The sequence below is a fragment of the Leucoraja erinacea genome, chromosome 34 (assembly GCF_028641065.1).
Source record: "Leucoraja erinacea ecotype New England chromosome 34, Leri_hhj_1, whole genome shotgun sequence".
NCBI classification, from domain to species: Eukaryota; Metazoa; Chordata; class Chondrichthyes; order Rajiformes; family Rajidae; genus Leucoraja; species Leucoraja erinaceus.
Window position 1 is genome coordinate 299974 of NC_073410.1, and position 22062 is coordinate 322035.

The window sequence follows — 22062 nt, forward strand, 5'->3', positions numbered from 1 at the left end:
CATCTCCCCCTTTCCTAATCGGCCACCATTCAGATAATAATCTACTTTCTTGTTTTTGCCACCAAAGTGGATAACCTCACATTTAGGGGGTGGAGGAGGGTAATGGGGAGGGGGGCAGAGGGTGGGAGGGAGATAGAGGAGGGGGATGAAAGGGGGGGTAGAGGGGAGGGAGGGGGAGAGAGAGTAGAGGCGGGAGGGAGGGGGAAGAGGGGGAGAGAGGAGGGGGTGAGAGAGGGGGAGGGAAGAGGAGAGGGGGGAGAGGTGGCGGGGTAGAGGGGGAGAGAGCGGGTAGAGAGGTGGGGGGGAGTGTGGAGGGGTGGGGGGAGAGAGGGGACGGAGGCACGAGGGGGGAAGAGGGAGAGAGGAGAGAGGGCAGAGAGGGGGATGGAGGGGGAGGGGTGGGGGGGGGAGAAGAGGATGGGGGAGATGTGTAGGGGAGCCGGGCGAGTGAATGGGCTGCAAAAAGCGGAGATAGTCCGGGGAGAGAGTACAGGGCGCATCAAACTGGAAGCCCGGGTAGTGGTGGGGGGGGAGGGGGAGCAGTATAGGAGCGGTTACCAGCGGGAGGGAGGTGGCGGGGGAGGGGCGTGACTTCACTCGCTGCGCAAGTTCTTCATCGTGAGCACCGGAGACCTCGGGATCTGCAGAACTTGCTCCTTCTTTCTGCGCCTTTTGAAGAACGGTTCAAGAGGGTGGTAACGTAACTCGTGGAAAACAGCGCGCCTCCCTGTTGACAGCAGCTGCTTTAATCCAGAGCCAGTGGGGCGGCACAAGCCGGGTGGGCCACGAGCAAAGGCATTGTGACGTCATCAGCTGGCCAGCGGTTAGATTTGGGGGGGAAAAGTCAGATTTGTGAACAGTTTTAGTAAAAATCTCGGGAAATAATGAACCAAAGGAGGAGATGTGAATTAATGGCAAAAAAGTATGCACATTGTGGGCCAAATGGATTCTTGGGCTGGCAGCTCAGTCACTCAGGCCTGGTGAGCTGGCAGCTCAGTCACTCAGGCCTGGTGGGCTGGCAGCTCAGTCACTCAGGCCTGGTGGGCTGGCAGCTCAGAAACTGCCAGAAGTTTTACCCAAACCAGGTGAGAGACTCTGTGTGAGAGAGAAGGGAGAGAGGGTGGAGAATCAATTTTAGACATTTTTCATCTTTTTCTGCAGATCACAGCAATGAAGGAGAAAGTCTATCCTGGCCTGGATCTCACAGGGAGCAAATGAAGGGAGGGAGAAAAATACTGGGGTGAGGTTTAATACTTGCAGGGGGAATACTTACTGAAGGGCCGAAGGGACTCCTGGGCTAGTACAGGCCTGATGGGCCGAAGGATGATATCTCAGTGAAAGGCACTTTTTCTGGACTTTTTCTGGACTTTTCCTGGCCTGGCACAAGCCTTTTTGGGCCAAAATACTCCTGGACTAATATGGGCATTTGGGGCAAAAGGGACTGGTTTTGAGGCTAATAGAAGCCTTGTAGGCAAAAATTAGTGGTTTAAGGCAGGCCAAACAACTCCATTTCATTTCCAATTGCATTGCAGTTTCAAGCACTGGGCAGGCCGAATAGCTCATTCATTTTCATTTCACTTCCATTGCCATTGCAGTTTCAAGCACAGGGCAGGTTCAAGCCAAACAGCTGATTGCATTTTCACTTTGTTTCCATTGCCATTGCACTTTCCAGCACAGGTCAGGCTCAAGCCAAACAGCTCATTGCATTTTCACTTCATTTCCATTCCCATTGCAAAGCACAGGGCAGGCCAAACTACTCATTTATTTTATTATTTTATTATTTTATTATTTATTTCGATCAGAATAAATGAATAAAAAGCAAGTGTGAAACAGCATACAAAAAACAAAACAAGAATATTTATAAAGTGGCATAAACAATATCTATAAATAAATGAAATTGTATGTGTCCAAAAAGGGCACATTAAGGGCTTACAAATCATTTTCATTGGCTAACAAATCATTTATTCAAATATGTTGCATACTCACAATGTTCTGTAGTTTCCCAGAACAGACAGAGAATCGTGACCTCTCCCTCGCCATCTTGCAGACAGAGTCACGCCCACACTTCCGGGTTTTATAGTCCCTTCCCCCTCCCACCAAAAGTATTTTATTTTTCATCGATGGGAAAAATCCTCGGGACCTGCGCAGCGGAGGAGGACTCTGAGTAAGATGGCCAAAAAATCACAGCCATATGTGGTCGCGTTTTTTCTAAAATCAAAGCACAGTGCAAACAGGAAGTGGTCAAGATGAGACTTTTAATTATATAGATATAATTAAATTCATGAGGTCATTTTTCAATTTGAGGATTAGTGCATGAGATAGAGGCAGCCTTCAGCAAGGGAACAATTATTTAATAATGGCTTGTTGTGGGTTAGGGCAGCACAGTGTTGCAGTAGTAGAGTTGCTGCCTTACAGTGTTAGAGATCTGGGTTTGTATGTTCTCCCTGTGAGAACTATATGTTCTCCATGTGGTTTTCTCACACATTCCAAAGACGTGCAGGTTTGTAGTCTCCTCAATGACTTCCGTTTTTCAGGCCCCCACTCCCTCATCTTTACTATGTACGTCCAATCACGCTACAGGAAGGTATTAACGCCCTCCTTTTATTCCTCGACCACAGAACCGGCCAATTTCCGTCTACCAATACCCTCCTCCGCCTAGCAGAGCTGGTCCTTACCCTCAACAACTTATATTTTGACTCCTCCCACTTCCTCCAAATCCAAGGCGTAGCTATGGACACTCGCATGAGCCCTAGCTATGCCTCTCTTCGTAGAGTCGGAACAATCCCTGTTCCAGGCGTACACTGGCCCTATCCCCGAACTCTACCTCCGCTACATTGACGACTGCATTGGTGCTACCTACTGCACCCGTGCAGAATTCACCGACTTCATCAACTTCACCACTAATTTCCATCCGGCACTCAAATTCAACTGGACCATCTCCGACATCTCCCTCCCGTTTCTAGATCTCACCGTCTCCATCACAGGAAATAGACTATTGACCGAAATCTACAATAAACATACTGACTTCCATAGCTATCTTAACTACACTTCTTCCCACCCTGCTTCCTGTAAAGACTCTATCTCCTACTTCCAATTCCTCCGTATACGCCGTATCTGCGCCCAGGGTGAGCTTTTCCATACTAGGGCATCGGAGATGTCCTAATTCTTTAGGAAATGGGGATTCCCCTCTTCCATTATAGATGAGGCTCTCACCAGGGTCTCCTCAATATCCCGCAGCTCCAGTCTTACTCCCCCTCCCCCATTCGTAACAAGGCCCGAGTCCCCCTTGTCCACACCTTCCACCCCATCAGCCGTCGCATACAGCATACAATCCAACAACATTTTCGCCACCTCCAACGGGATCCCATTACTGACCACATCTTCCCATCTCCACCCCTTTCTGCTTTCCGCAGAGACCGTTCCCTCCGAAACCCCCTGGCCAACTCGTCCCTTCCCAACCAAGCCACTCCCTCCCCAGGTACTTTCCCCTGCAACTGTAGTAGATGCAACACCTGTCCCATTACACCCCCCCTCCCCCTCAACCCATCCATCCAAGGACCCAAACAGTCTTTCCAGGTGAGGCAGAGGTTCACTTGCACCCCCTTTGACTTCTCTAACTTCAGATAGCCCTTGCTTTCTCTCTCCTTCCCCTTCCCAGTTCTCCCATGTCTTACTGTCTCTGTCTGAATTCTATCTTTGTCCCGCCCCCTCCCATGACATTAGTCTGAAAAAGGGTCTCGACCCAAAACGTCACCCATTCATAGAAACATAGAAATTAGGTGCAGGAGTAGGCCATTCGGCCCTTCGAGCCTGCACCGCCATTCAATATGATCATGTCTGATCATCCAACTCAGGATCCCGTACCTGCGTTCTCCCCATACCCTCTGATCCCCTTAGCCACAAGGGCCACATCTAACTCCCTCTTAAATATAGCCAATGAACTGGCCTCAACTACCCTCTGTGGCAGAGAGTTCCAGAGATTCACCACTCTCTGTGTGAAAAAAGTTTTTCTCATCTCGGTTTTAAAGGATTTCCCCCTTTGATACTATCCCTGATTTCCCTTGTTATCCACCTATGAACGACCTTCCCTGATTTATTCTTTTGCCAAACTGGGATGAACAATTTTTGTAGTTCATCCATGCAGTCTTTAAATGTCTTCCATTGCATATCCATTGTCAACCCTTTTAGAATGAATTGCCAGTCAATCTTGGCTAATTCACGTCTCATACCCTCAAAGTTACCTTTCTTTAAGTTCAGAACCATTGTTTCTGAATTAATAATGTCACTCTCCATCTTAATGAAGAACTCAACCATATTATGGTCACTCTTGCCCAAGGGGGCACGTACAACAAGACTGCTAACTAACCCTTCCTCATTACTCAATACCCAGTCTAAAATAGCCTGCTCTCTCATTGGTTCCTCTACATGTTGATTTAGATAACTATCCCGCATACATTCCAAGAAATCCTCTTCCTCAGCACCCCTGCCAATTTGATTCACCCAATCTATATGTAGATTGAAGTCACCCATTATAACTGTTTTGCCTTTGTCGCACGCATTTCTAATTTCCTGTTTGATACCATCTCCAACTTCACTACTACTGTTAGGTGGCCTGTACACAACACCCACCAGTGTTTTCTGCCCCTTAGTGTTTCGCAGCTCTACCCATACCGATTCCACATCCTCCAAACTAATGTCCTTCCTTTCCATTGCGTTAATCTCCTCTCTAACCAGTAACGCTACCCCACCTCCTTTTCCTTTCTCTCTATCCCTCCTGAATATTGAATATCCCTGGATGTTCAGCTCCCAGCCTTGGTCACCCTGGAGCCATGTCTCCGTGATCCCAACTATATCATAATCATTAATGGCTATCTGCACGTTCAACTCATCCACCTTATTACGAATACTCCTTGCATTGAGACACAAAGCCTTCAGGCTTGTTTTTACAACGCTCTTACCCCTTATACCATTATGTTGAAAAGTGGCCCTTTTTGATTTTTGCCCTGGTTTTGTCTGCCTGCCACTTTTACTTTTCACCTTGCTACCTATTGCTTCTACCCTCATTTTACACCCCCCTGCTTCTCTGCTCTTGTACCCATCCCCCTGCCACATTAGTTTAAATCCTCCCCGACAGCACTAGCAAACACTCCCCCAAGGACATTGGTTCCATTCCAGCCCAGGTGCAGACCGTCCTGTTTGTACTGGTCCCACCTTCCCCAGAACTGGTTCCAATGCCCTAAAAAATTGAATCCCTCCCCCTTGCACCATTTTTCAAGCCACGTATTCATATGCAATATCCTCCTATTTCTACTCTGACTGGCCCGTGGTACTGGTAGTAATCCAGAGATTATTACCTTTGAGGTCCTACTTTTAAGTTCCTTCTCTCCAGAGATGATGCCTGACCCGCTGAGACGGCAGCATTTTGTGACAACCTTTGATTTAAACCAGCATCTTTCTTACACAGGTTTGTGGGTAAATTGTCCCTAGTTTGTCGGATAGAACTAGTGTACCGGTGGTTACACAAAAAAGCTGGAGAAACTCAGCGGGTGCAGCAGCATCTATGGAGCGAAGGAAATAGGCAACGTTTCGGGCCGAAACCCTTCTTCAGACTGATCGGGGGGGGGGGGTGGGTGGGGACAAGAAAGGGAAAAGGAGGAGTAGCCCGAAGGCTGGGGGATGGGAGGAGACAGCAGGGGGGCTGAGGAAGGGGAGGAGACAGCAAGGACTAACAAAATTGGGAGAATTCGATGTTCATGCCCCCGGGATGCAGACTCCCCAAACGGAATATGAGGTGCTGTTCCTCCAATTTCCGGTGCTGCTCGCTGTGGCCATGGAGGAGACCCAGGACAGAGAGGTCGGAGATGGAGTGGGAGGGGGAGTTGAAGTGCTGAGCCACCGGGAGGTCAGCTTGGTTATTGCGGACCGAGCGGAGGTGTTCGGCGAAACGATCGCCCAACCTCCGCTTAGTCTCACCGATATAGATCTGCTGACATCTAGAGCAGCGGACGCAATAGATGAGGTTGGAAGAGATGCAGGTAAACCTCTGTCGCACCTGGAACGATTGCTTGGGTCCTTGAACGGAGTCGAGGGGGGAGGTAAAGGGACAAGTGTTGCATCTCTTGCGGTTGCAAGGGAAAGTGCCCGGGGAGGGGGTGGACCGAGAGGGAAGGGAAGAATTGACAAGGGAGTTATGGAGGGAGCGGTCTTTGCGGAAGGCAGATATGGGGGGAGATGGGTGTACCGGTGATTGCAGATTGGCGCGGACACTGGCATAATGGCCCTGTTTCCACACAGTATCTCTAAAACTAACAACAAAGCTTGTTGTAATTACACTATGCATTGACCTGGAACTAGCATTTATTTTATTGAAGCCCAAACAGACAGGCAATAATCGAGAGAGTGTTATCCTGAAAGCTGTTTGTCATGGAGTCTTAATAAAATGTGACCATATTCTATGCAACATAAATGTGCCGAAATTGATTTATTGTAAATTTTAATGCTGCATCCATTATAAAATGCTGGAGTAACTCAGCAGTTTCAGGCAGTATCCATGGAGAACATGGATATGTGATGTTTTGGGTCGGGACCCTTCTTCAGACTGCAGGGATGGCAATGAATAGTCCAAATGGAAACTGTACTTCGACCTATCCAGGTCTGACCCACTGAGTTACTTCAGCATTTCCTTGGAAATCCAGCATCTGCAATTCCTTGTTTCTAAGCTTTGTGCCTAAGATGTTTAGATACCTTGGCATTTCAAATTATTGTAGTTTAATGATAAAGTTTGTGCATAAATGCCCTTTCAAAGAAAGCTATGTTAATAAATGCCCAAAACAGTTTTAATCTGTGGAATTAGAAAGCAATATATTTGAGAAAAAATACCAGTAATTATTTTTGGAGGAAGAAGATAATTTTTTGATGATGATCCCAGCCTACAATTCCATTTACAGGTTGATGGAAATATCAGTACGATCTACTGCCAAAATCTCTGTCTGTTGGCCAAGCTTTTCCTGGACCACAAGACACTTTACTATGATGTTGAGCCATTTCTTTTCTACGTGTTAACTAAAAATGATGAAAAGGGCTGTCATCTTGTTGGCTACTTCTCGAAGGTAAGTGTTTCAGATGTAAATTATCAAATAATAGACAAATGGTGCAGGAGAAGGCCATTCGGCCCTTCGGTCCAAAGACAGGCAACTCGATGTATTACTAACACCTATGAGAGAGAGAAGCGAGTGTCACCAAAATTCTGAATTCTCTGGGGTGGAACCCTCTCCAAGACAGACGTGAAGCTCACCGTTTGACCTGTTTTTACAAAATGTTAAATGGTCAGCTCGACATAGATTACAAGACTTACACCAAACCCAAACCAATTAGGAGCAGACGAGGGCATTCGATCCAATTTGTGATCCCAGCTACAAAGACAGATGTGTACAGCAATTCGTTCTTCCCCCGCACAATTAAAGCATGGAATAATCTCCACCCTACTAGTTACCCAACCAGATGCAACTAAATTTAAAGTAGCTCTTTCTTCCCAATAACCCTTTCAGGCTTAAGCCCTCCCTTCACTACCTCCAGTTTAAATTCCATTTGGAATATTTTGGAGGACCAAGAAACCAAGAGCCAGCACCGCCATTCAATGTGATCATGGCTGATCATCCCCAATCAGTACCCTGTTCCTGCCTTCTCCCCATATCCCCTGACTCCGCTATTTTTAAGAGCCCTATCTAAATCTCTCTTGAAAGCATCCAGAGAACCTGTATCCACCGCCCTCTGAGGCAGAGAATTCCACAGACTCACAACTCTCTGTGAGAAAAAGTGTTTCCTCATCTCCGTTCTAAATGGCTTACTCCTTATTCTTAAACAGTGGCCCCTGGTTCTGGTCTTCCCCAACATCGGGAACATGTTTCCTGCCTCTAGCGTGTCCAAGCCCTTAACAATCTTATATGTTTCAATGAGATTCCCTCTCATCCTTCTAAACTCCAGAGTGTACAAGCCCAGCTGCTCCATTCTCTCAGCATATGACAGTCCCGCCATCCCGGGAATTAACCTTGTAAACCTACACTGCACTCCCTCAATAGCAAGAATGTCCTTCCTCAAATTAGGGGACCAAAACTGCACACAATACTCCAGATGTGGTTTCACCAGGGCTCTGTACAAATGCAGAAGGACCTCTTTGCTATATGTTCGATTCCTCTTGTTATATAGGCCAACATGCCATTTGCTTTCGTCACATGAGAATGTACCTGCTGAATAGCCATACAATTGGCAGGTGATATTTAATACAGAAGAGTACAAAGTGATGCATTTGGATGGGAATTGGGACCAAATGATACAATTCAGGAGGGTAACCAGAGAGATTGTGTGATATATATATCGGGAATGAATAGAATATAATGAATAGAATAGTATGCCTTTTATTGTCATTCAAACAGCTTGGTTTGAACAAAATTGCATTTTCTACAGTCTTAACAATTACAAAAAAAACCCAAGACCCACACTTAACACAATTTACACAAGCATCCATCACAGTGAATCTCCAACACCTCCTCACTGTGATGGAAGGCAAAAGTCTTATCTCCTCCCTTGTTCTTTCCCCGCGGTCCAGCAGTCCAACTGCAGCGTCGAGGCGAACTGGGGCTCCCGATGTTAAAGCCCCCGGCGGACGATGGGAAGTCCTGTGGCCGGTTAAGCCGCGCCGGGCGATTTTAGGCCCCGGCTCCGAGTCCTTTTACCCCATGATTCCGGCGGGAGAAGTTGCCGTTGTGGGAGCTCCGAAAAGTGGTCTCCCACCAGGAACCTGTGAGCTCCCGATGTTACCGTCCACAGGGCCTGCGGCCGGAGCTTCCAAACGTCCGAAGTCGGGTCACAGCCGAGTGCCACCACAGCTCCTCCCGCTCCGAAGTCGGCCAGGCTCCACAATGTTAGGCCCAACGACATCGGACACCCGACAGGGAAAAAGTCGGGACCCCGAACAGGGAAGAGATTAAACAGTTAACAGCTAAAAAAATAATAAAACTAGAATCAAAACATACAGAAGGGTCTTGACCCAAAACGTCACCTATCCATGTTCTCTGGAAATGCTGCCTGATCAGCTGAGTTGCTCCAGCACCTAGTGTCCATGTGAAAAATATTCTAACTTTCTGCTCCATGTATGTCTCTTATAATTTGAACTGTTCTTCCTCAGCCTTCTTTACACCAATGAAAAAGAGCCCACCCTTTCTAGTATTTTCCCATAACTGAAATCCTGCACACAGTACTTCAAATGCAATCTATCAGTGTTTAGTAACGTTACAGCATAACATCCCAAATGTTATATTCCATGCCCTCCCTCAGCTGCGAAGGCAAGCATGACATTTGCTGCCTTCACCATCCCACCCATCTGTGTTGCCACTTTCAAGAAACCATCGACATGAGCCCCAAGGTTCAACAACAGAGATGACAATTTGGATCTGACTGAAAACAACATAGATCATCAACTGTCGTTATTATTCGCTATCAGTGTTAGCCGAGGTTGCTGTGACATTAGACAAGGACAGTGTTGGGTAATACATGTTGTCAGCGTCGCTGAGCACTGACCAACCATGTCTATTTCTCCGTCCCCCAGGAAAAGCTTTGCCAGCAGAAGTACAATGTCTCCTGTATAATGATCATGCCCCAGTACCAAAGGCAAGGCTTTGGAAGGTTCCTGATTGATTTCAGTAAGTGCTTTGCTTTGTTTGAAAACGTGTTCCAATAATGTGAATGTTAGTTCATAAATAATGGAATTTAAAAATTGATAAATGTGTACATTTTACATTTGTTGTAACTGCTTTGATTTTTGCCTCATTAAATATGTCAATTCCCCGGCTCGGGGAGCTGAACCTCCCCGAGTTCATAAATAATGGGGTGGCCTGATTTGAAAAACCGCCCTTGATAAACGTGTGTACATTTTACATTTGGGGCCTGACCGTGACACGGGGGGCTGCTTTGATTTTTGCCTCATTAAATATGTCAATTCCCCGGCTCGGGGAGCTGACACCTCCCCGATGCAATTGCCTGACCGCCCTGACGCGGGGGGCCTGACCGCCCTGACACGGGGGGCCTGACCGCCCTGACACGGGGGGCCTGACCGCCCTGACACGGGGGGGCCTGACCGCCCTGACACGGGGTGGCCTGACCGCCCTGACACGGGGGGGCCTGACCGCGGGCTACGGGGGGCCTGACCGCCCTGACGCGGGGTGGCCTGACCGCGGGCTACGGGAGCCAAGATCGTCCAGGTGACCAACCGCAGGAGAACAAAGAAGGGAAGAGATTGAACTTGTTTTTTTCGCCTTCCATCACAGTGAGGAATGTGGAGGAGTCACTGTGGTGGATGATTATGTTAAAATGTATTTTGTGTGTCTTGTTGCTTTTTATTGGTGTGACTGTATGGCAAATCAAATTCCTCGTATGTTGCAAAACATACTTGGCTAATAAAGTCTGATTATGATTATGATTATTGTGATAAGTGGTAAAATGCCCCAAATAACCTAAAAATAGACACACAGTGCTGGCGTAACATTTTTTTAGCAGTTACTTCTTTCTACAGGTCCTCGTGTCTCTAAATAACCTGCATTTGCTTTTGTTTCTGTATTCTCATTAATGGCATTTTCTATGATCCTTACAGGCTACTTACTTTCAAGGCAAGAAGGGCAGGCAGGATCACCTGAAAAACCCCTGTCTGACTTGGGACGACTTTCATATCTAGCATATTGGAAGAGCGTGATACTAGAATATCTGCAACGTCATCAGGACAAACAAATCAGTATCAAGGGTATTAGTAGGGAAACGGGAATGTGTCCACATGACATTGCAATGACCCTGCAGCAGCTAAAGATGATCGACAAACAGCAATGCAAGTAGGTATCATATGGAAATTCTTAGGTATGTTTTTGACAAACCTCACGTGCTGGCACTATTTCCCGATTCTTAAATTTATCAAGTGTCTGGCAATCGCATCTTGTTCAATTTGTATTTTGGGATATTTGCAGACTTCAGCTTACATATTCTCTATCTGATAGACCTCCACAGAATGAAGTGGTTATTATTACAATAAAGTTGTGTATGTTGAAGAAGTTGACTATTAAAAAGATATGATTTCACTGGCTATTTGAGAGAATTCTAATGGGTTTGCAACTTGCTCTTTTCCCTGAAGAACTGCAAATGAGAATTCCCACTGCCTCCTCCAGCGGTTTCCCATAGATGCCAAGGATTGAAGAGCTGCTAAAACAGATCTCTCAGAGAATCCTGGCAAATGTACTTTTAGGCTGCAACCAACACCATGAATTCTGAACAAAAGCCTGCACTATAACCATAGTCTGAGTGTAAGTTAGAAACGTTATGTGAAGTATATTAGGCTGTTTGAGCCACCCAACAAAGTTTTTATTAATAGTTTCACTATTTGTCCACTAATATATATTTTTACAGCTGGTAGCTACATTTTCCTGGTGACCTCACGCAGTCTATTGTAAAGACTCTTCAGACTCTTTTGGATTCATGGTACACAGTTATTGAGCTGCAGTATGGACTGTAGACACAAAATGCTGGAGTAACTCAGCGGGACAGGCAGCATCTCTGGAGAGAGAATGGGTGACGTTTCGGGTCGAGACCCTTCTTCTGACTGAAATATGGGCTTTTGTTTCTGCACAACTGCTACCTGGCCAATTGAGTGTTGCCAACATTTTCTGCTGTTATTACTACTTTAATAATGCTCAACATAAAATTCCAGCTGTTAAAAGAAATTGTATGAGCAATCAGTTGTTGGGACAAATGGGTTGCCTAACAAAAAGTATATTGAACTGTTATGGTGTCTTTTACGGATGGAAAGGTACAAAATCACTGATTTTGACATAAACCTTGGATTTGGAAGCATGACATAGGTAAGAAGTAGTGTTGCATCTCACCACAAAGACAAATGTAGAAGGGGATTTTTGTATGAATGAGCCAAGGAGTTTACATAATTGCAACCATGGGATTGTTTGTCATACAGGTTGCTTCTTTGAGATCAAAGGAAAATCCTCTCCCGATACCCTTCCTAGTCTGATAAGTTACTGCGAACCCTACTTGGTGAGTTATTTGATGAATTAACACAAACTGATGAGCAATGATGTAAACTGCATTTCATTTTGTAGGTTTGTTATTATCCGGAGACAAAAACTCCTTCAGGAACATGTGGGGAAGCTGAATACCACTCCACGGGCCAATAAAGTGGACCAGGAAAGCCTGCGGTGGACTCCTCTGGTCGCTCCCAGTACTGTTGCTTCAGAAGAGGAAATGGAGGCTGAAAAAGAGGTATTTTCAGTGAAGAAAGATTAGATTATGGTACTAAAATGTATTGCATTACAGGTTCTATTTTAAAAGATTTTATTTCACGTTTAATTTAAGATATTCAGTGATATGTTTGTAACAAACACTTCTCTGACCTTTACTTCACATGTTATAGTCATGAATGTAAAGAAAAGGTAAAATTGTCCTGCACATTTCCTTTAAGCGTTGCCCCTCTCACCTCAAAGCTATGTCCTCTAGTATTTGGTTTTCCTCCTGGAAGACATTGTTTGGCCGAAGGGTCTGTTCCTGTGCAGCAGTGTTCTGTGTTCTGTAGCAGGCGGCTGCGAAACGTCAGCAATTCCTTCTCTCTATAGATGCTGCCTCACCCGTTGAGTTATCCAGCATTTTGTGTCTACCTTCGATTTACCAGCACCTGCAGTTCTTTCTTAAACACAACAGTTGTGATAAATATCTGGACACAGAATAGGGAGAGAGCAAACAGGTTCAACAGTTATTGTATTGAATGGCAGAGTAGAGCAGGGCCTGGTGCATTTTCCCCACCCTTATTTTCTATGTAATCTCTTCCAGATGATTAAGAATTATTGTACCAGATATGAAAGTGGAGCATGTAATTTATGGTAACACTAACTTATGAGGTTCATGGATTTGTATTGATGCATGAAAATCAGATTCTGTGACTGCATGTGACTGACAAACATCATTGAATCAGATCTTATGATTTTTTTCTTGTGATATTTGTAATTCAATTTATTCTCTGTGAAAAGCAGAACTCATTGGCCTTGTCTTTATGTGATGGCTGAAATAGTTTCACCACCTGGTCTAGTTCATGTGACAGCCTTCATGTTAATATGAGCTCTTTGCTCTGCAACACATGATCATCCTCTCATTTCTTAATGGTTTAATTCTGTTCTGGTGGTTGATACCCTTTGGCTATATGCATGTTCCATTACATTTGTCGCTATTATATTTCTTAAAATAGCAACAGTTAAGAAGAAACTTAAAATGGAAAACTGCAGTTATTATAAATATGGAAAGCCATGATTTTTTTAATCAAAGAGTTGCTTTTTTAATGGAATTATTTTTTTGAAGTACATTATATACCCTGACTAGGATGACATCGACCCTTCTGGTGTGTCAACATCCCAAACCATCTGCGTAATCCATTATAAGCACAAAATGGCATCTGGGGAAATGGCAATATCTAGACATTAACACCTCATCTCAAAGAGTGGCAGATCTGTTAGTCACACAGTTTGTTGAATTGAAAGGCACTGGATGTAGCATGAAATACATCTCGTGACATAAATCACAGCTCAGCTGTTGAGCTTTACTTCTGGCAAATGTATTTGAGTTTCTCTGACAAAATTAGTATTCACGTTGTCCACTTGTAACATTTTGTGAAAGCCCATCTTCAGGCAAAACTGTCACCCGACCTCCTGTTATCATGTGTTTGTTCTAAATCTCCCTCTGGATTGATTCAAGATTTTTGTTTAATTATTTGAATTTGTCTACCTTTAATGTTCTATTTAATTAACAAATAATCCTGACCAAATACTTTTGGCCTACACAGTCTGAAGATGGGTCCCAACCTAAAACATTGTCTGTCCATTTCCTTCCGCAGATTCTGCCTGACCCGCTGGGTTCAGCAGTTTGTGCAAAATGTGGCTTGTAGTAACACCTTCTTGATATGCTGGGGTAGTGGTGATTGTTGTTAAGGGCAACATTAGGCCAAGTATCAGAATTACAGTTTCCCCCAACAGTCTGGTTTGCTCAGAGATAACTAGAGAGACGGCCATGAAACACTGTATGTATTCCTGTGTATGGTGCTTTCCACTGAATACAAACTTCAGACAAAACTGGAAATACCCCATATATCAGACCCTGTGAAGAAACTCAGTCTTAGTATTTCCTGGAGTCTGAAGAAGGTTCCTGACCCGAAACGTCACCCATCCTTTTTCTCCAGAGACGCTGCCTGAACCGCTGAGTTACTCTAGTACTGTGATGTGATGGGGTGGAGGGCAGGAGAGGTTGAATGATGAGTGGTGATACCAACTGAAGAGTGAGGTTGAAGCTAGTGAATAATGAATGGGTTCTCGAGGCAAAGGGAACTGAGCGATAGTAAATACCACCTGTAATTACCAAAAGATGAAGTCCAGAGGGATGGGAAGGTAGAATAGAATTGAGGTTGAATGGCAGCAATTAATGGTAGTGTGTGGGAGAGGGATTAGATGGGAATTGGGGAAAGGGTGGAATTGGAAGAGAACCTCATAGGTGAGAACCTTGTAGGGCATGGAATGTTGAAGATGTACCATGTCCAGCAAGGATGGGAAGAGAAGGATACTTTAGAGGCAGGTTGAAGGATGTATTGAAGAAAACCAGTAGGGGAGTGCGAGGGGGAAACATAGAAATATAGAAAAATGGGTGCAGGAGTAAGCCATGCGGCACTTTGAGCCAGCACTGACATTCAATATGATCATGGCTGATCATCTAAAATCAATACCCCGTTCCTGCTTTTCCCCATATCCCTTGATTCCTTTAGACGGAAGAGCTAAATCTAACTCTCTCTTGAAGACATCACCACTGAGGAGGTAATTTTGGATGGGGAACAACATTGATAAGGATATCACAAGGGAGTTTTTAGGATAATCACTTAATTCTGATTTGCTTGAAGAAAAAATTGTTTGAAAGAATTTGGATACCTCAAATGTGGCAGCAGTGACCAAGATAGTTATGCCATGTTAATTAATACTCAAATAGGCCCTCACCAACGGGAGGCCCACTTCAGGGGACAAGACCATGTAGATGGTAAGCTTGTGTTTGCATCATTAAAATGAATATAGAGCATCATTTAATGCTATTGCAAAAGCCCAACACAGAGTTGCAATCTGATGAATGTTCAGTGCATTAACATTTTAATTATCTCATTCAGCTTTTGGACAATTCTTCTGTGACTGTTGACAGGAGTATGGAGCTTGTCACTGTGTACATAATGAAAATGAGAGCCTCCACTTTAAATCTTGGCAATACAGCTAAATAAAAATAAAAATATATATATATTCTGCGTTTTGTTGAATAAACCCTCCACACATTCACCTAAAATTAAATACCTCAACGTATTGCACAGTTCATATGTTTAAAGAAATGTCCATCCCATTCCAAAGTGCCACACAATTGCTGTCACAATATTGCAATAAACCATCACAATGAAGTGAGGTAGGTAGTGAGATCTGACCCACTGTAGTAACATTGGTCAAGCCAGTGGAGTCAATTCATTTGGTTTAAGTGGTGCATGTAGAAGGTAGTCAGGATTTATAAAAGAGCAGAAGCCAAACTGCTGGAGGAACTATTTAAGAACTCATTTCAGATAAGTAATTTTAAGTAAAGTGCTATATTGTTCACCTCCACCTGGATTGTTGCTTCAGATTTCCTGGCTAGGTCTTGAACCTGCGAACTCAGTTGTGTGCCTCTACTTAACTGAGAAACTGAAGTAATTGTCTTTAAATAATTGAATATTCTTGACGAGTGCCATATGTTTGACCCACCAATGGCATGTGCTGTAGGGCAAACCTTGGCTATCTGGACTACACCTCTCCCCACCCTGCTTCCTGTAAGGACTCCATCCCCTACTCCCAATTCCTCCGCCTACGCCGCATCTGCTCCCAGGATGATGCATTCCACACCAGGGCATCTGAAATGTCCTAATTCTTCAGGGAACGGGGGTTCCCCTCCTCCACCATAGATGAGGCTCGCACCAGGGTCTCTTCCATACCCCGCAACACTGCTCTCTCTCCACATCCCCGCACTCGCAACAAGGGCAGAGTCCCCCTAGTCCTCACCTTTCACCCCACCAGCCATCACATACAACAAATAATCCGCCGTCATTTTTGCCACCTCCAACGTGACCCCACCACTCGCCACATCTTCCCATCTCCCCCCCATGTCTACCTTCCGCAAAGACCACTCCCTCCGCAACTCCCTTGTCAATTCTTCCCTTCCCTCCCGTACCACCCCCTCCCCGGGCACTTTCCGTTGCAACCGCAAGAGATGCAACACTTGTCCCTTTACCTCCCCCCTCGATTCCATTCGAGGACCCAAGCAGTCGTTCCAGGTGCGACAGAGGTTCACCTGTATCTCCTCCAACCTCATCTACTGCATCCGCTGCTCTAGGTGTCAGCTGATCTACATCGGTGAGACTAAGCCGAGGTTGGGCGATCGCTTCGCCGAACACCTCCACTCGGTCCACAAGAACCTACCTGAACTCCCGGTGGCTCAGCACTTCAACTCCTCCTCCCATTCCCAATTCGACCTCTCTGTCCTGGGTCTCCTCCATTGCCAGAGTGAGCAACACCGGAAATTGGAGGAACAGCACCTCATATTTCGCCTGGGGTGTCTGCATCCTGCGGGCATGAACATTGAATTCTCCCAATTTTGTTAGCCCTTGCTGCCTCCTCCCCTTCCTCAGTCCTTGGGCTGTCTCCTCCCATCCCCCAGCCCTCGGGCTCCTCCTCTTTTTCCTTCCTTCTCCCCGCCATCCCCTATCAGTCTGAAGAAGGATTTCGGCCCGAAACGTTACCTATTTCCTTCGCTCCACAGATGCTGCTGCACCCGCTGAGTTTCTCCAGCATTTTTGTGTACCTTCGATTTTCCAGCATCTGCAGTTTCTTCTTGAACTTTTTAACCTATTCACTGGTTATGTACAACTCCAAATGTTCCATGACAAATTCTCAGGCTGTTCAATGTCATTTTTAGAACAAGCTGCTGCCAGATTCAGTTTGGGACAATTTCATTAAAAAGGCAGATAGTTGAATTTGACTCAATCCTTCGGTGATGGAGGTTAATAATTGCAGACTTTTTTTTCTCTACTTTCAAATTCAGGCTGAGCAACTGATGGAGCAAGCTAGTTGCTGGGAGAAGGAACAGGAGCAGTGTGCTGAAATGCAGACCGATAAGCATTCAGTAAATAATGCAACGTGTAAAAATAGATTTACACAGTCTGTGTGTCCACCTGCCAACAGTGAATTGATAATGGAGCCTCCAAATGAAGTCAGCGAAGAGGAATACGAGGATGAGAATGATGAGACGCAGCCCTGTCCATCGCCAGACACAGCAAAGTCATTGGCTAGGGGGCCAAAGAGAAAGGTGAGCTAAAAGGAAGAAGCATGTTCCCCAGTTATTCACATTTAATTAAACTCATTTTATACCTTCCAGAATGTCTGAGATTGAAAGCTAATCAAATAAATCAGTGTCACCCAAATAATATTTCAATACCAGATCAAACATGTTAATTGGTGTTCAACTGCCGTGCCATGCTCTGTCGTAGACCACTGTCAACCAATGATTTGGGCAGACACCTCTGTGCAGCATGGAGGCTGCCAACTTTGACGTGAGAGATTGAATCAAACGCATTGTAAATGCATTAAGATTCTGTGGTAATAAGTGGAGGTCTCATTCAGTGTGTGACCAGCCTCATTCTGAACTGACTGACTGGGCAGTTATCACGGATGCTTCTGGAAACTTTTGGTCTGCAGAAACCTTGCTTTGATGAGAATGTACAAGACATGATTAGTAAGTTTGAATAATCACAGGAAACCATTCATCTGAACATACTTGCTCTGATTTTTATTTGATTGTTTTCTATATTTCATTTATTAAAAATCTTTAAGGAAATTATTTTCTATGAATATTGGAAGAATCATTGTAATGCATTTTATCCTCTTAATATCAATGCAATAGTGCCCTCTGGTGTATTTTGTTGCGTTTACATGAAAACATAAGAAAATAGGAGTGGGAGCAGACTACCAGATCACTCAGGCTTGTCTCACTGTTCAGTATATCATGGCTGTCTGTGCTGGCCTTAACTCTTTTGTGTCAATTCCCCATAACCATCAATTCCTTAATCTTTCAAATATTTATCCATCTCCACGTTACATTTATCTAATGATTCGGCCAACAGCCTTCGGGGGCAAAGTTCCACTACCCTCTGAGAGAAAGAAATGTATGCATACTGTACTTCAGTTTTAAATGAATGGCCAACATTTTGTAGCTATGGGCCCTTGATTGTGACTATATTGCTTGTGAAAACATTTTGACCTGGTGTGTTGAGACCTTTACAAACGTGTGTGGTTAACTAAGGTCACCCCACTTTAAAACTCCAAAGAATAAAAACACAAACTGTCCAACCTCTCTTCATAGGACCACCATCACATCCCACAATTAGCCAGGTGAATCTTCTTTGGACCAACTCCAATGCTAACATAGTCTTTTTTTTAGGTAGGGAGCCAAAATTGTGCACTATATTCCAGGTGTAGCCTCACAAACATGCTAGACCTCCTCAACCCCAGCCCTTTGCAATAAAGCCTAGTATACTGTTTCCCTACATGTGGGACCTGCCTGCTAACATGTGATTCATGTGCTAGAACACCAAGGTTTCTCTGAATCAATCTGAGTTAGGTCATTAAGATGTCTGGACCTTCCTCAAAAATAAAAGATAATTTTGTTTTCTTTAATGATAATCACCCAACACTCATGTGCATCATCCCCCCCCCCCCCCCCCCCCCCCCCCCCCCCCCCCCCCCCCCCCCCCCCCCCCCCACCCCCCCCCCCCCCCCCCCCCACTGTCAGGGACACACAGGAGCCAATTAAGCTATTTCAAATAACTTTACAATGCCTTTATCTCAGAAAAATCTATTGTTCTCTGTCTTAAGCTTCAATAGTTTTGATATATGTAACCTTTTGGTTCATTTCCCCTGAAGAAGACATATATAAAGATGATATAAACTAATTGTATTTACCCCTTTAACCTCCTAGAATCATTCTGATCTATTTGGGTTATCCTTTTAGAGCACACTATCCAAAACTGTACATCAATCAAGGTGTTGTGTTCAGGGCTCGGTACAAATGAAACCCAACCCATTATTTCTGTATTCCAAGGCTGTTGACATAAAGCCCAAATTCCAATTGACATTTTTATTGCATTTTCTAACTGTTCAAGCACTTTAATTGATGTGTAAATGTGGATTTATATATATAGATTATGCAAATCTATCTTTCTCCTCAACAATGAATACACTGTGCTGCGACCAGGTTTAATCCTGACCTCCAGTGCTCTCTGTATAGAGTTTGTACGTTGTCTCCGTAGCCGCGTGGGTTTCCTCTTAGGGCTCTGGTTGTATTGGTTGAAAAGTACATTGGCCACTTTACATTGCCCCAAATGTGCATAAAGGAGGTAGAATCTGTGGGGAGTTGATGGGAATGAGGAGGGAATATATTGGGCTTAGTGTAAAAGGGTAACTGATGGTTGATGCTGAGCCAAAGGGGCTCAGGACATGTGTCAGTAACTCTATAAATGATTATCGTCCTTGGACCCAGACCCAGTGACCTCATATTGGTCATATTGGGGATGATCAGCCATGATCACATTGAATGGCGGTGCATGCTCGAAGGGCCGAATGGTCTACTCCTGCACCTATTGTCTATTGTCTATTTCTCCGCGGTGAAATTCACTCTTGCACAACATGTAGTCAGCCTGTCCTAACACACAGCAAGTCAAATCATCAGCAGGTCCCAGGCTGTTCTCAGCAGAAGCATGTAAGTTTTTAAATTGGTCTCATTAATAATCTATCCAAAACCTGACTAGAGATAACATGTCACCATTGGTATTTGATGTGTTTAAAAATGTTGGAACTGCAGTGAGTAAAGTGATTATAATGGTTGGAGAACTTTGGATGTTTCAGAGGCTGCTCATACACAGAAAGAAGAGGGGCCGGAAACGGCGGAGACATAACAGCAGCGTTACCACTGAGACCATTTCAGAAACAACTGAAGTGCTTCATGAAGCCTTTGAGAACTCTGATGATGAGGGTCAAATGCCTTGCTTGGAACCTACTTGTGAAGAAGAGGAGGATTATGATTGTGATGAAGAAGACAAGAATTTCTTGAGGCATCGCTGTGACAGCTTGGACTTAACAAAGAAGAATCAGTCACATGAAAAAGAAGATTTCTGCAAAAGTGCAGATGAAACTCCTGAGAAAGAACAGCATACAGGTACAAAACTATCATGACTAACTGTTAAATGAATTCTCCATTTTTGGATAATAAATATAAAGACTTTAAACCCAAGGTTAAAAAGCTGTGAATAGTTGTTGCAGTGAGGACCAGGAGTGGAAGGTCAGTCCGTGACCGCCACTGTGGACATTAGGAAAACAGAGTATCCCCAATGTGATGTGAGCTTTACAGGGCCATCTCAGAACTTTCCATCTCAGTTCTTGACCTGTGTGAAGCCTCGTATTTGAGCTGGGTATTTAGCTGCTGTCACTAAGCAGTTCTGCTTTGAATTTCACATAACAACATTTAGACTAATCCTAAATCAGGAAGCAACTAAATGCAGAGTGTGTCTCTGTTTGAGGCAATCTTTATGCATATCTCCATACATTCATCTGGAACCAACCCTGCCTCACCAGTAAAAATATTCTGCCATTTCCATCTGTAGCAAAATAAAAGCAACCCCTGGATATAACCCATCCCTTTCTATTTCCATAAATATCACCCGAAACACTCAGCAGTTTGGTAGAAACTGTTCTTTGACAATACGGTTTTTGATACTTTCTCAATGTACACAAAAATCTAAAATCTCACTGTGATTAGAGTGTGACTCAATACATTGTCTGAACTATATCAATGTGTTCTGTGTGAAATAGGATATGGGTAATGAAGGCATGCCAAAAGGTGCTTGGATCAGCCCGTTTGTCTGGACATTTACAAACCCTAGTAATTCCAGCAAACCTTTACTTTTATCACTAACATCATTGCATCTTCACCAAGACCACAAATTGAGCAGTCCTCCAGAGTTACCATCCTTACACCACTGTTGGGTTCATCTCTGCTCTTTTTAACGTGGACAGTGTATATTATACTGAAAATATGGAACTGAATTACAGCGTTCACTGTAAACATAAAATATAGAAGTATGACAGTGGACAGTGTGCTGTTGGTATTACAGTTCTGACATTGTACTAACACGTATAAATGTATGATCATGTACATTGTGTGAACAATCTCGAGATGTTTGAAAGTGTGTACTGCACCAATAATGTATAACTGCATTTATCACTGAATTGTAAACAAGAGCAGTTCATTTTTAAAAGGATTTTTGTAAAGGCCAATAAAACGGCCTAGATCATAGTTAACCACAGTGCAGACAGGTGCTTTATTTTTATAAAGATCATTTATTTCTCAAAGGTATTTTTTATAGAATTAATCTTAAATGCAATAACTGTTCTTTCACTGGATATTCTTTCTTTGATCTACAGTGCCCTCCGTAATGTTTGGGACAGGCCCATCATTTATTTATTTGCCCCTGTACTCCACAATTTGAGATTTGTAATAGAAAATATCACATGTGGTTAAAGTGCACATTGTCAGATTTTATTAATGGCCATTTTTATACATTTTGGTTTCACCATGTAGAAATTACAGCTGCGTTTATACATAGACCTCCAATTTCAGGGCACCATATGTTTGGGACACATGGCTTCACAGGCATTTGTAATTGCTCAGGTGTGTTAAATTGCCTCCTCAATGCAGGTATAAGAGAGCTCTCAGCACCTAGTCTTTCCTCCAGTCTTTCCATCACCCTTGGAAACTTTTATTGCTGTTTATCAACATGAGGACCAAAGTTGTGCCAATGAAAGTCAAAGAAACCATTATGAGACTGAGATACAAGAATAAAACTGTTAGAGACATCAGCCAAACCTTAGG

At 44.2% G+C, this 22062-nt stretch overlaps 1 protein-coding gene across 2 annotated transcripts in view; it reads left to right on the top strand.

Moving 5' to 3' along the window:
* kat6b (K(lysine) acetyltransferase 6B) overlaps positions 1 to 22062 on the top strand; it is a 74942-nt gene that overhangs the window by 45834 nt on the left and 7046 nt on the right. For both annotated transcript variants that reach the window (XM_055661572.1, XM_055661571.1), the window contains exons 11-16: positions 6948 to 7109; positions 9605 to 9698; positions 10646 to 10877; positions 12150 to 12309; positions 17182 to 17445; positions 20040 to 20349. In XM_055661572.1, coding sequence (XP_055517547.1) covers positions 6948 to 7109; positions 9605 to 9698; positions 10646 to 10877; positions 12150 to 12309; positions 17182 to 17445; positions 20040 to 20349 — 1222 coding nt within the window. The remainder of the gene's footprint in view (positions 1 to 6947; positions 7110 to 9604; positions 9699 to 10645; positions 10878 to 12149; positions 12310 to 17181; positions 17446 to 20039; positions 20350 to 22062) is intronic.